The sequence below is a fragment of the Carcharodon carcharias genome, chromosome 9 (genome assembly GCF_017639515.1).
Source record: "Carcharodon carcharias isolate sCarCar2 chromosome 9, sCarCar2.pri, whole genome shotgun sequence".
Classification (NCBI taxonomy): domain Eukaryota; kingdom Metazoa; phylum Chordata; class Chondrichthyes; order Lamniformes; family Lamnidae; genus Carcharodon; species Carcharodon carcharias.
The window spans coordinates 46764298-46779157 of NC_054475.1; the positions used below are offsets into that span (position 1 = coordinate 46764298).

General features: G+C 37.5%; 1 protein-coding gene across 20 annotated transcripts in view; it reads left to right on the forward strand.

The window, feature by feature from the left end:
- The window catches only part of ilrun (inflammation and lipid regulator with UBA-like and NBR1-like domains), a 107705-nt gene that overhangs the window by 68223 nt on the left and 24622 nt on the right, over positions 1-14860 (forward strand). For 3 of the 20 annotated variants that reach the window (XR_005943942.1, XR_005943951.1, XR_005943946.1), the window contains exons 5-7: positions 5351-5405; positions 8095-8161; positions 8735-8768. The exons of 2 other annotated variants lie outside the window; for them this stretch is intronic. Coding sequence is in view for 2 of the 18 variants with exons in the window: in XM_041194859.1 (XP_041050793.1) it covers positions 5351-5374 (24 nt within the window). In the remaining 16 variants the exon portion in view is untranslated. Of the gene's footprint in view, positions 1-5350; positions 5406-8094; positions 8162-8730; positions 8769-10443; positions 10560-14860 lie in introns of all 20 variants that reach the window. 15 more of the 20 variants (XR_005943947.1, XR_005943953.1, XR_005943943.1 and 12 more) reach the window with 8 other exon arrangements.

Genomic DNA, 14860 nt, shown 5'->3' on the forward strand with positions numbered 1-14860 from the left:
TTAAAAAACCTGACCCTTCAACCTTAGGACTTGGCTATAACCAGTGTTTAGACATATGACCCGAACAGGTTTATTTCAAGAATGATGCTGTTTTTCATTAAGAAAATAATTTGAAATCATAAAATTTATCAAAATTATTAACCGTTGATGCCCACAGGGAAACCTTCTAGTTCATTGAGTTGACATTCACTAATGTCAAGATTTATTTTCATGAAAATGACAACTGGCCGATAAAAGTTGGGAGCCGCAAATGAATGTGAAGAAGCTACATGTGGCTCTGGAGCCACATATTGCCGACCCATGCCCTATATCACATCGTCTACCTGCTACAATAAGCAGAGAACCAGTTTTCACATTTCAGAGCATGCAGACCTTAAAACAATTTTTGGAATAAATGTTTGAGTAAAGCAGGCTGATGAGCCTTCAGATTTGACTCTTTCTCATTAAGGAACTTGACATTCATTTAAAAATCACATCCTCTTTACCTGTGCCAAGGACCTGGGAGGTGGAAAAAAAGTACTGGATTTCACCATTAAATCCATTAAAATCTTCTTATGGTGCGAAATCTACTTTAAAAAAAAATTAGGACTCCTAATTGTGTTTTAAGTGTATTCCAGCAGAGCTTTTATTATCCATGCTCCGATTAACTATTGGATTTCTTGCGAGATGAAACTTTGCATGTGGTCGTTGACTCATTGCACAGCTGCTCACACCAGGATCCACCTGCCTGACATAAATCAAGAAATATTAAATTGAATGTTACTTCAGTCCCATATCTAGGATATTGCACCATCATATGTTGAAGACCAACATTTGGAGACCCTTGGTTATCACACAATTTCCGTCATCTACTGGGAAGGCTGAACAGTTAGGGCTGGGGGGTTGTGGTGATGATGAGGAGGAGCAGACAAAATGTCTACATTATGCTGGATAATAGAGATTCCACTTGAATTTCAATATTTGAAGCTTTTAGTGAAGGTCCATCATACATATAATGGTAAGTGATTGAGAGCAAATACTTCTGACTTTTATAAGTTTTTTTTGCTATAGTTGCTATAACTGCCCAATTTAAGATTTCACTGTCTGACTCGACTACAGCTAGTGTCCGATCACTATAAAAGTGTGTGTGTGTATGGGAAGGGGATAACACAGATCCTCTGTACACTGTTATTCATGAGCCAACAATGGTTCCCCTGATGTTCTCATTTTTATACCACTAACTCCATTTATTTTTTTAACTCTGCCAATCCTTGTCTCCTCCTTTGCCTATCTAATGTTGGATAATTGGAAATTTTTGACTAGAGATATGTATTTCACATTGAGCTGTAGGCGTTTCAACATAACGCTGGCCTTCTTAGCTCCTGGGTGGGACAGCAGATGTTTTCTATGTGATAAAAACAAAAAACTGTGGATGCCGGAAATCCAAAACAAAAACATGTTGAAGGCTCATGAGGACTCAAAACGTCAACTCTTTTTTTCTCCGCCGATGCTGCCAGACCTGCTGAGTTTTTCCAGGTAATTCTGCTTTTGTTTTTGATGTTTTCCATGTCTTCATTTTGGTTTCGTTCTTAAGTATGGTCTTCCATGTAATGTGAAGTGTTTTACTGAACTCCAAAATGGCATTTTGAGGATGACTAAAGCACTGGAGTGTGATATGTTAAACCATGAAAGCTTTTACATGACACATTTCCATTTTCTGGCAATTGATTTTTGGAATTAGGTCTGCAGTTGAAATATTAAAGCAGGCAAGGTGCCTCCTCTAGCTTAGTAGTATTACTAGTTTGTTTCAAGATAATTTGTGGTTGTTAGGGCAGAGGCGATTACAGAGAATTGAAGCACTGGAGGGATTTTCAAGCAAGGATGTAAACTTGAGGCAAAAACAGAAAATGCTGGAAAATCTCAACGGGTCCATCAGCATCTGTGGAGAGAAAAACAGAGTTAACGTTTCGAGTCTGTATGACTTCTTCAGAGCTCTTCAGCTCTGAAGAAGAGTTATACGGATTCAATGTTAACTCGGTTTTTCTCTCCACAGATGCTGTTAGACCTGAGTTTTTACAACATTTTCTGTTTTTGTTTCAGATTTCCAGCATCTGCAGTATTTTACTTTTAAAATTGAGCTGTTGCTTAAAGTGAGCACGTTGGGTGAATTGGGTTTTGGTGCAAGTTAGGACAAAGGCAGCAGATTTTTGAATAAGTTTATTGAGTGTGGAAGATGGGAGGGTGGTGAGAAGTGTATTGGAATAATAAACTTGAGAGGCAACAAAGGCATGGAGGAAGGTTTTAGCATCAGATGATTCCTCAGATGGAGGGGATTGTTCTATGAGAAGAGATTTAGTAGACTGAGTCTATATTTCCTGGAAATTAGAAGAATGAGAGGTGATCTGATTGAAACATAAGATTCTTAAAAGAGCTTGATAAGGTAGATGGAGGGCAGATGTTCCTTCTGGCTCGGGAAATTAGAATGAGAGGTCACAGTCTCAGAATAAAGGGTTGACCATTTCAGAGATGAGGAGAAATTACTTTGCTGATTGGGTTATAGCTTTGGAATTATTTTCTCCAGAGGTTTTTGGATGCTCTGTCATTAAATATGTTCAACACAGATCTTGAATTTTATATACTAGGGGGATAAAGAATGTTGGGATAGTGCAAGAAGGTGGATTTGAGGTACAAGATCAGCTATTAAATGGCAGAGCAGACTCAAATGGCTGAATGGTCTATTTTGTATGTTCTTATGGATTGAGGCAGGAGTGGAGTTGTTGTGTTAGAGGTGGAAATAGGCAACCTTGGTGATGGCGTGGATATGCGGTCAGAAGCTCATCTGTGTAAAATATGACACCAAGGTTGCGAACAGTCTGGTTCAGCCTTGGACCGTTGCCAGAGAGAAGGATGGAGACGGTGACTAGGGAAAGGAGTTTGTCGTGGGGCCTGAAGACAATGCTTAGAAGAAACAATATAAAATATGAAGATTACTTAATGATGTGGTGTTGAAGAAAAAACTTAAAATATTTTCACACTAATGCAAGGAACAAATAGAATGAAGTCTTGAAAGCAGTAAATGGAGTTGCACTTTGGAATTCTTTTTCCAAAAACTTTAATCTTTCTATATCACTCCCTTTTTTCCTCAAACCTATCTCTTGCCATGTCTTTCGTCACATCCAATGATTTTTCAACTCTTGTTTTGTCTTATTCCCTGAGCCCCCTGTCAAGCACCATGGACTGTTTCCCTCGAGTGCAAGTCATTATAATTATCATAACTATGTATTGCTTTTTCTCTTGCACTCACCACAACAATTGCAAGAACACCAATGTCAGGGGAAACAACAACTTTATACTATGTGAGAAGAGAGTGCTGATTGTTTGGTAAGTGGACTCTGATTGATAGAGGCGTTGTCATAGAGAATGCACCAGTTAATATGAGTAACAGTAAACTGCCCAGCATTGTTTGAAATTTTAACCCAGGCAGCTTGACTCTGGTCAAGGCATTACCCTGAGGAGTGAACCAGCAAATGGCTATCACTTATTTTGTTTAGCTGAAACAGATGTACTGCGTGCTGTCAGTCTCCATTAACTGGTGCATTCTCCATGGCAGTGCCTCTACCAATCAGAGTCCACTTGCCAACCAATCAGCACTCTCTTCTCATACAGTATAAAGTTGTTGCTTCTCCTGACGGTCTTCTTGCAATTGTCCTGATGACTGCAAGACGAAAAGCTTCGACAAACTGTCTTTTTTCAGTAACGCTCAAGTTCTGTACTACCATATGCATATTTATCATAACTCTCTAAGCAGAAGTTGAGAAAGTCTGCTAACAGTGTATGGAATGTTTTAGGATTTGTTTAAATTGAACAGAGGAGTGACTTTATTGGTATTGTTTTGAGTTATCTAAAGTAAATCATATGAACCCTATTCCATTTTGAAAATTAGATACATTTGTGCATTAGATAAAAGAAGTTTAGAATGGGATTGGAAGAAGCCAAGCTGTTCAGGACTCTTTAGAATATGTTTTTGGCCTGGTCACCCGTAAGGGACAGATGACATTTGTTGAACTTATGACACCTCATTGTACAAATTAAGATGTGATTAAACCAAGGAAGCTGTTGAGAATTTTAAGAGATTGTTTCTTTTGGATCAAATCCTAACCAAATAACTCATTTGTTGAAGCGCGTTTCATTTCTGTGCAGAGCAGGCCTGATGAAGCCGGGACCAGTAGCTTTTAATTGTATTTTGTTACTGACCAACCAACCAACCTTCAAGCTTAGAAAAAAGCAGCTCCAATTATTGATGAAAAAATTGTATATGTCCCCAAAAGTCATGTCATAAAACAATCAGACATTTTCTTATTGAACTATCCTCACATACAAAGGCCCTTGGAGTTAAAATGTTTAAGGAGCTGGCCAGAGAGAGAATATAATGCTGTTGGCCTCATTCTAACCAGACTGCAAGAAGATGGATCTGTCTTCCATGGAGACTTGATCTTATTTATTCTGTATTTACATGTGATATCTATCAATCTAAAGCACAGCCAAAACCATGACTCGATTTTAAAGAGGTCATTTAGTGGTTTATCTGCTGATTTTCTTTGAAATAGAAATATTGAACTGGGGGACAAACTGACTTAAAAGTACCTGTTTTAGAACTGGTTCCACAACTGCATATTATGCCCATCAACCTGATCTTTAATTATAATTTTATTTGGCTGTTGCAGTTATTCACCTCCAAAAATTTAATGTGTATCTTTTGATTCTGTGATTTCTTGTACGCTTGTATTCTCTGCATTTAATATGGCTACATTTTTGTTTCTCATAGTCCAGAGTTCACTGCCTTGACCTGTGTACCATATTTTTAATATTTGCTTCCAACTCTTAGAATACCATCTTTAAGAAAAGACCACAAAGACCTGATTTCTTCTTCCGACTGCTTATTTGGATCGAATACAGATTCCGCTAGGAGGAATTCTTTGAAGCATCAGCCTATTTCAGCATTGGAGTTCTAAGTTTAGTGATTGAAACTCCTTGATCCAATTACTGTCTAATATATTGTATACATTTGGAACTTGCTATTGTTATCCACTGACATATCTGACCATCAGATAAAAGCTGAGCCCTTATGAACTATGACTACATTATAATCTAATGTCCATATCTCTAGATATTGTCAAAAACTCCCTTCTAATAATCTTGTCTGCAATTATTAGTTCCTCATAGCCACTACCCTGTATTTTGGTATCTTTGGCACATGATGGTTTGTCATTTTGAGCTGGCCCCATCCATAATCAGCAATGTCAACTTTGTGTCTGGGATTTTATTGGCTGAGGAAAAACCTAATTTTCAATTTTTAAACTTTTTTATGAAGAGCTGGTTCAACATTCCAAAGTAGATGGTGCTTGTGAGAAGAGAAAAAAAAACAGGTAAGCAAGTGCTCTTGAATTTTCTTCAAAAGACTGAGAAAAATACAACTATGGTTAAATGGAACAAAAAAATGAAGAATAGTAAAGCAAGAAGAATTGGGATGTTCTTTTTTTAAATCATGTTGTGCTCTTTTATGATTGGTGTAATCAGTTATAAAGACTCTGCATAGTCTTTGGACTTCAACTTTAATTTTCTGATTATATTTTTAGATTTTGATTATGTTTTTGGGATTTTTTTTAACATTGTCTCAACATTCAAAATTAATCCCTTATTACTCCCAATATCTTTCTAGGTGCTACTTTTGTTCCCTTTACAATAAATATATAATACTTTTGTCAATATTGAATTTAATTTACCTGACTAATTGTTGAAGCTGTTTTAAATCTTCCTTCAAATTAACAGCATTTTCTACCCCCATTATAGTTCTCTGTTTGCAAATTTAATAAGATGAACTTTTTTAAAATTCAGTTTACTTATAGGCAGATGAACATGGGACTAAGCACTGACTTCTTGCAGCACTTGATTATTGTACTTTGACCACTCTGACACCACGTTTTTAGTATTTTGTTTCCTCTAGTTTTAATCTAACTTTTTATTTTAATCATGCACCATATTCTGTCCTGGATTTCCCAGGGTTGGAATTTTCCACATGCTTTCTGAAGTCCAAATAAATTGCAAATTTCATTACCACCTTTATTAATCAGGTCCTGAAAGAACTTAAAGTTTGTAATTTATTGGTTTAATGTTTGTTCCAGATACCTGGTTAATTTGCAGAGCTTGGATGTTTAGTTTTGACTGTCTTTTCTTTGTCATATAATCATTGTTGCACTGCAGGGCTGCCTCCATTTAAAAATGTTGATAAATGTGCAGGTACAGTTCTTTTTACGTCATGTTCGGTTAAAGAAGGGTATTGGCTGCAGTGCAAAATGTTTGGAGCAACATTGACCTACTGATTTCTCCTGGTTGAAATGTTTTAAAGATATCATTTAATGTTTGTATGGAAGTTGCAGTTATGTTTAAAGGACAAGGAAGACCAAACAAAGGTAGGTGATGTTCCTTTACAAAAGCTATTAAAATGATGTCAAAATTCATAAGCTAGCTCATTGGGTAGAGGAAAATTGTAGGCAAACCAATACATTGTGTTTTTTTTATTTTACATAAGGGCTACTTTTCTATTTTCCAAGAAACATTTAACATAAAATATCCAATTAGTTTTGGTGTCCTCAGAGAAGTTTGGTTGCTAAAAGAAAATAAATATTGAGTTAAAATTACAGATCTCTTGAAATTACCTGAGTTACATCCCCATTTACTTTTGTCCTTAGACAATTCTTTAACAGCCACTTCATTTTTTTAATGTCACAGACCGTTACTTACCCAAGAGGATAAGTAGCTAACCTTCATAGAATTGCATAGAAATTGAAACACCAAAACTTGCAGTTCAGCCCAACCAATTTGTGTTGCTGCCCGTCCGCCACACGAGCAGCTTAATTCCATCTCCTTCAACCTTCTAACGTATTCCTGAATGCTGACATGGTCTCTACTTCAGTCACTAACTCCAGTAATGCAGTCCACATCATCACAACACTCTTAAATAAGAGTTTCTTTGTCATCTGTCTCAAGTCTCTTAAAATTTACCGTGTATCTATGATCGCTCATTCTTGCCCCTCAACCATTGTAAAATAAACCTCTTTACTGTTTCCTATTATTTAATAATCTTAAACAATTTAATCAAATCACCTGTCACCTTTTCTACCCAAAATAACGCCAATTTTTCAATTTTGTTTCCTCAAACTGAGTCAGCATTGTAGCGAACCTGCACTGTTCCTCCTCCGTTGCTCCAGCATCCTTCCTATTGTGTGGAACACACAATGCTCCAACTGTGATTTTTATATAGGTTTTGCATATATTCAGCACTTTCAACTTTTGCTTCATGCCAGAAAAAAAAGTTTTCATTTAGCTTTTTTATGGCATTGTTCATTTGAGATGCTGCTTTTAAAGCCTTGTGAGCCTGAATATTCCAACACCTGTCATCCTCTGCATCACACAGCCTTTCCCAAAAGTATAATTACTTCTATTTTTTATAAACCTCACATTTACTGATATTGAATTCCATTTACCTAATTTGCAATTTTACCAACCTCCATCCGTCTAGTTAACTAATCATGACAAAGTGTGATGGAGTAACTTGGCCTGATTCGTTAGCTGATTTTTAGCAAGATTTCCCTTGCAGGGGACGCCTGACGTTTGTGACTTGTTACATGGTTTTAGGTGTACAATGTTTCTCAGTACAAAACATTTTATTGAAATGAAATGTACATGCTTTCTCTCATGCAACATTTTTCTTCAAAATTGAAATTCCAAATTAAAGGAGGATTGTCATTTGGTAGTACAGAACTTGAAAATGAAGACTGTTAAATACAAATGTACATTATTGCCAAGAAAATGCAACATTTTGCAAATCATGTTGAAGTTTCATATATTGCAACTTTAACTTTTTTTGCATATTTTGATTTTTCTATGTTAATTGAATTGTATTTCTAAAAATAGCCTTTCTATCTCCTATGAAACGTTTTGTCCTCCAAATTAAGGATAGTTAAAGTGTGCAAATAAGTAAAATGTAAATTTGGCTGGGTGGTTCTAATGTTGTGAAAACTATAACTTTAATTTGTTATTTATTTGCATTTGTAGTGCTGATAAGAGGGAGAGGTATTAGGAAGAGAGACACCTATTGATGCAAAAGCCATTCAAAGGCCATGTACGTGTCATGTGAAACATTTTATGACCAAGATGAGAGTTAAATGAGTGGCACTTAATCTAATATTCCACCAAGTTTCGTTATGTCTTGTTTTTTTATCAAAAGGGTGATTGCAAATAACATTTAACTTACTTCGTCTGGAGTAGTATGACTTCCACCTTGAATTTTTAAAGGTCGCAGTGGTAGTCTTATTTTATATGGAAATTTTTAAAGTTATAAGATTGGAGTTGCTCTATTAATTGTGCAACAATTTTCTCAAATATTCTCTAACTTTATGATATATTAAAATTAATTGTACTGGATTCACAACATCTTACTTCCTCCTGTGTTTTAGGAATTTGGCTTTGAATTAAGACACTATAATATGTTTTTGAAGTATTCAAAGTAGAACAATTGTGTTTAAATATATGGCATCTAATAGAGAACCAAGAGAGAAATGTTTGGTCAAAATCAGGCAAACCCAACACAGCTGGAGCCAAGGAATTTAATACATGACTCATTAATTTTAAACAATTGTACTATTTAAATGCTTTGTGGTTCTTCAGTGAGGTTAAGGGATCTTTCTTCCCACAGACCAAATCATTAGAAGGAGCTGTACTGTGACAGGGTAAGAGAAAGCAAGCTGCTACTTTGCATATTTTGAGTAAACCTGAAAACCTGCTATGTCAGTGTGCAGCTATAGAGCTGTAAAATGCACCACACAATAAAAGATACATAAAATTTGCTTGGATAATAAATATTGGGTGGTTATCTCTGTTTAAGATTCTTCTCCTCAATTTGTCCTTTTTCTGTAGTGGTCTTTCTACTTAATATTTTTCTATTTTAGATTAAAGCAGGCAATTGAAGCTTTTGAAAAGGAAAAAAATTCAAGTGAATATCAAATATTTTTATCCAGCATTTCCAGTGAAGGAAATGTCAGTGAAGTTACACAAAATGCAGCACTTGACAGAATTTCTTGGTCAAGTATATATTATTAATATATATTAGATAAATTAATAGTGATGTGGCCAACAACCGTTGTCTTGGATGGCTGCTGTCACGTTATCACAAATGAAGCCTGGTGTGACTATCATTTGCAACAACCTTGTTTGAGTCACAGAGTTCTCTCCCTCCTCCCCCGCCCTCAAATGAGATGGACCAAATGTTATTTTTCATCGTGCTAAGAGTTATTGGCACTATGTGCAGACATTTGCTTTTTCTTTCTGCAGCAGTTCCAAGAAGGCAGCGCACCACCACCACCACCTCAAGGGCAATTATGGATGGGCAATAAATACCAGCCTAGTCAGCAACACCCTCATCCCATCAATGGATAAAAGGATCGTTCTGACACCTAGTATTGCTAAATTAGGTGCTAGCTAGATGCAGGATTAAGCTCCTGATTTAATTTTATCTCTAAGGACCACCCTATTGCACCAATGTGGTATTGCCATTTGTTACATCATCTGGGTCATTGGGCACTCGGAATTAGATTGCAAATTATTGTAGAATTTTGGGCAGTGGCCTTCCACTGACTGAGCTGGAGTTACAACTGGTTTTTGGGTTTTATCTATAAACAAATATCACATAGATGAAGACACTTTCCCTTCAGTTGACTGGATTTGAAATCCCAGAGGTGAATAAGACTTTCATTGCCTTCCTTGTTACCCAGTTCCTTAATCTGGATGTTTATAGTATTGGGCACGGATGAAAATTTTCAATATCTTTAGTGGTGATGTAAACAGGAGATACATATTCATGGTCTTTAAAATGACTGATTTGACAAAGGCAAACTTTAATTACCACTGTGCTCTTTTTGAAAAAGCTTCCTGTGTGTATGTGGGGGTGTGTGGTATGCAACATTTATTCCAAATGAGCATCTTCTAAGAATGTAATCTTTTTTAAAATTGCAATATTGGAGAAGGTTTGTCAAAAAAGGGCAAGACTGATCACTGCTAATGTCAATAGTGCTGTGTTGATTACTAAGAATGAGATCTCAAAATTGACTTTTTTTTAAACCATCTCTTTTTAAAAAATAAGTTTAATTCAGTGTGCTGATGTGGGGGTCACTGTCAGTACTGATGAAGGAGAGGAGATCCCTCACCATTTCCTCCCACAGATCCATGACATTTGGCAGCAGACTCTTTGCGCAGCTGGTTCTTTTCACAGCAGTCCAACCTGCTGCCATGTTTAAATCTGGTAAGCATAGTACCAGGTCAATGGAGTTTGATGCCTGATTTGTGGGGTAAATGGGCCAAGAATGTTTGACTCAATTCACCTTTTGCTCTTTACTTGGCTGATTGCAGCTTGACAATGGCAGCTATTTATAGAGCCAAGGATGACACGGGCTACTGATCAAACTGCCCACTGCCACTGGGAGCTCATGGTGTCGGGATCAAATCCTGGGCATCCCTCAGAGGAGGTGCGTAACCTATATGTAATCCACCTTAATGTGTGAAAATTAGTCACTTTTTTATCATGAGCTAAGAGCTATTCATTTAAAAGGCTCTGTTGTAGCAAGGGCTCAGAAACAACAAGATTGAGGTCCCCTGACTACACCAGATGGTAGCAGGTTCTACATTCTAAACACACTCTTGAGTTAAAATATTTCCCCTGAATTCCTTAAGATTTATTGGTGACTATCACATACATATGGCTCCTAGTGCACTCCCCACAAGTGCATACATCCCTCTATGCACCCTATCAAACTCCTTCATAATTTACAAGACCTCTGAGATCACCTTTCAGCCTTCTCTTTTCTAGAGAAAAGAACCCCAGGTTGTTCAGTTTTTACTGAGAGCTATAACCTCTCAGTTCTGGTATCATCCTTTTCTGTCTGTTTTGTACCAATGTTTCGATATCCTTGCTGTAGTATGGAGACCAGACTGAGCAAAGCACTCAAAAGTGTGATCTGACCAGTTTAGTTCCTTTTAATAATCCAAATTGCTGGTGGAAGAGGAGTTTTATTGTATTTTTCCTAAGTACTGGATGTCATTGTGTTCACCGGCCAAAACATTGGCTCCATGATGACATTTCCATTTAAGAATTAACAGTTGTGACATTACTTGCAGTGATTGAGTATTAAATATATTACAATTATATGGCTTGATAACTCACCGGGCAAGTGCACTATCATTTGTACTGGATCAAACAGACTAGGAAATAATCTATATGCGTTAGCTGATCTCAGCTGCAGCATTGTATTCTGTCATTCGCATCAGCGGGACCTGGGCTAGGAAAGGAAAGCAGTTAGTTACTGTTCCGATTCTGGATCAGATAGGAAGAGCTTCCAAAGGACTGTTGATTTTTTGCACAATTATGATCCAGAATGGGTTACTGTCTTCAGGACAGTGGAGCAAAATAGAAGAATATATAGGTAGATGTGGTGGAGGATGGGGTGTGGGTGGGCAGATGGCTCTGTTAGAATGGATAATATCATTTTTGCTTCACCTCATGCCTCTGAGTCAGAAGGCTGTGGATTCAAGTTCCACTCCAGAGACTTGAGTGCAAATGGCTGCAGTACTGAGGGAGTGCTGCACTGTTGAAGGTGTCATCTTTTGGATGAGGCATTAAACTTGAGGCCTCATCTGCTTTCTCTGGTCGGCATTAAAGATCCCATGGCACTTTTTTGAAGAGAGCAGGTGTGTTCCTGAGTGTCATGGCCAATATTTATCCTTCGCTCAACATCACAGAAACAGACGATTTGGTCATTATCACTTTGCTGTTGTGGCATCTAGCTGTGTGCAAATTGGCTGTTGTGTTTCCTACATTACAACAGTGACTACACTTCCAAAAGTACATCATTGACTGCAAAGCACTTCGGACATTGAGGGTGTGAAAGGTCGCTCTGTAAATACAAATCATTCTTGTGACTTTGGAGGGAGGAAAATACTTCCTAATGCAGAACTGCAGCATTTAAGAGTGAAGAATCTGCAGCAAGATTTAAAATATATGCAAATGGCTCAAAACGGGTATTTTGATTACAAGATTAGATAATTTTCTCAGATGGGCTTGGCAGTTATGTTTCTGTCTCTAGCGCAGGAAGTGCACAACTGTGAAGTAAAGTATCTAAAGTCTAAGTCACCAGCCTCCAACAAACCATTTTCCATTTTAAAAACTTCACTTAGTTAATACCAAATGCTGTTGTTCATAGTAGAAGCAACTGGCACAACCCTTGGTAAGAGGAAGGAACCTGAAGAAGAAAAGTTAATACATCTGATGTATGTTTAATGGGTGTTTATGTACATTTTGGTAGCTCTGGGGCAGAGCCACCCTTTGTAAACCAGCAGAAGAAAGTCACTCCCTTTTTAAGAGGAACCTGTTGTCATTTGAAAATTTTCCATCATTGGTGGTGAGCTTTAGAGAAATAACACTGTTAAACATTTATTTGTTGTTGATCTTCACATAATGAGAGTCCCATCAAGACAAGTAAGCATGGCATAGCACAGTACTTAGGTGTGTCAGGCTAACAGTATAACACCAAACTAACACAATGCAGTAAGCACATTTCAGTGGTATGTGGGTACTGCAGAGGTGGAGTTAATTGAACCTCCAGTGAAAGTGTATCAGGATCTAGAATCTCATAACTTTCTCAGCAGACTACTCTCTCAACTTCAGATTTGGAATGCACTGCTTGTGTGTGTGGTGGAGGCAGGTTTGATAATGACCTTTAGAAGGGATTTGGATAAGCACATGAGAGCAAGTTTGCAAGGCTGTGGGAAAAGGTTCGGGGAGTGGAGTGAACTGAGTTGCTCTTGTAGAGAGTTGGCATGGACAAACTGGCCGAGTGGCATCCTTCTGTGCTGTAACCATCCTATGAAATATTAACCCTATCTTTCTGTTTCTTTGCCTAGAAAGCACTACAATGTTTTGTGTAATTATTTAATGAAGGCTTCTTGGTAATGGGGGTTATGACTATAAATATCTGAAGTGAATCAATTACACGATATGATAATTGTCAGAGGCTGAACTTCCTAACTTCCATAAATAAAGATGCAGTACAAAGTTTTTAATGCCTAATTGCATTGACAGAGTAGCTCGAAAGATGATCATTTACATACAATCTTTTTTTTACTATACTATGGTAATTTTCAGTAACATTCTGTCATGAGAGCGGAAAGAAAACCTGACTTGGGATTGCAAATATTAAATTGAGAAGCTGAGCAAAAATATAACTCTCACAAGGATGTATTTTTGGGCTGTTTGTTTGAATTCTGCTCCCAAATCAAAGGGAAGGGATATTTGGTCAGGCAACACTTTTTTTCCATGTCAGCGTCAAATATTTCTATCATTGGCTACATGCAGAATAAAGTTTACTCTGTTGCATCAGATAGAAGATGAAATCTGAAGTGCAATAATGTGTATATGATTGTTGTCTACACAATTGAGGTCTTTGAGTAAGATTGTCAATTTAGTAATGTGGGCCTGTATTCATGATGCTGCATGTTAAATTTGCTTAACGCAAGATTCTTACAGTTGAGAAAGTAGATTTCCATCCCATCACACTTGGCTGAATGAGAGTCCTGCTCCCAGAGATTAAGGTCTCTTTCCTAATTACCATTTGCAACATCCAGTTTGTTTTGAACATTTCTGCAGATTGCTTTAACTTTTGAGTTTTTAATATTAGACAAAAATTTTGAATGCATTATATGGTCATTATACATCTAACATAAGAAATAAGAGCAGGAGTAGGACGTTTAGCCCCTCAAACCTTTGCCGTCATTCAGTAAAATCGTGGGCTGATCTGATTGTTGCCTTAATGCTGCTTTCTTGTCTGCCTGCCATAACCCTTCTTGATGAAAACCTGACTAACACAGCCTTGAATATATTCAATTAATACATTCAATACTCCATTTTCTGGAAGAATTCCAAGACCCTCTGAGAGAAGAAATGACTCCTCATCTCCATGTTAAATGGGATACCTCTTATTTTACAACTGCCTCTTAGTTCTAGATTCCCCTATGAGGGAAAACACCCTCTCAGCAACTACCCTGTCAAGACTCCTCAAAATCTTGTGTTTCAATAGGGTCACCTCTTAGTCATCGAAACTCCAATGAGTATAGGCCCAACCTGCTCTGCCTTTCTTCATAAGACAACCTGTTCATCTCAGGAATCAGCTTAGTGAACCACGTTGCTTCCTGTGCAAGTCTGTTTCCCTACATGTGGTGACCAAAACTGTAAACAGTTTTCGAGGTGTGGTCTCGCCAATGCCCTGTATAGTTATAGCAAGACTTCCCCACTTTAATGCTCAATCCCCCTTGCATTTGTGTTTGATCGAATTAAATGTTACCTACAATTACAAAAATATTAACAGTATTTATGAAACGTCAAATTTTGCTAACTTGCTGTCAAAATCCTCATTTTATACCTAGATCAATGCCTTTGTCACCTTGAAACTCCATTATTCCAATGTCCTCCCAGCTGGCCTCCACTCCTCTGCACTTCATAAACTTCAGCTCATCCAAAACACCTGCCTATGTCCTATTTCATTATAAATTCCACTCACCTATTGCTCTTGTGCTTGCTGACCTGAAATGGCTCCCAATCCTCCAATGCCTCAAATGTAATATTCTCCTCATGTTGAAATCTTTTCATGATCACACATCCTTGCCTCCAACCCTATTCCACTAGTTTCCTTTCCCAATCTACAATCCCAAAGAGCTCTGTTCTTCCAGCTCTAGCCACTTGTGCACCCTGGAGTGTGTCTGCCCCATCATTGGCAGC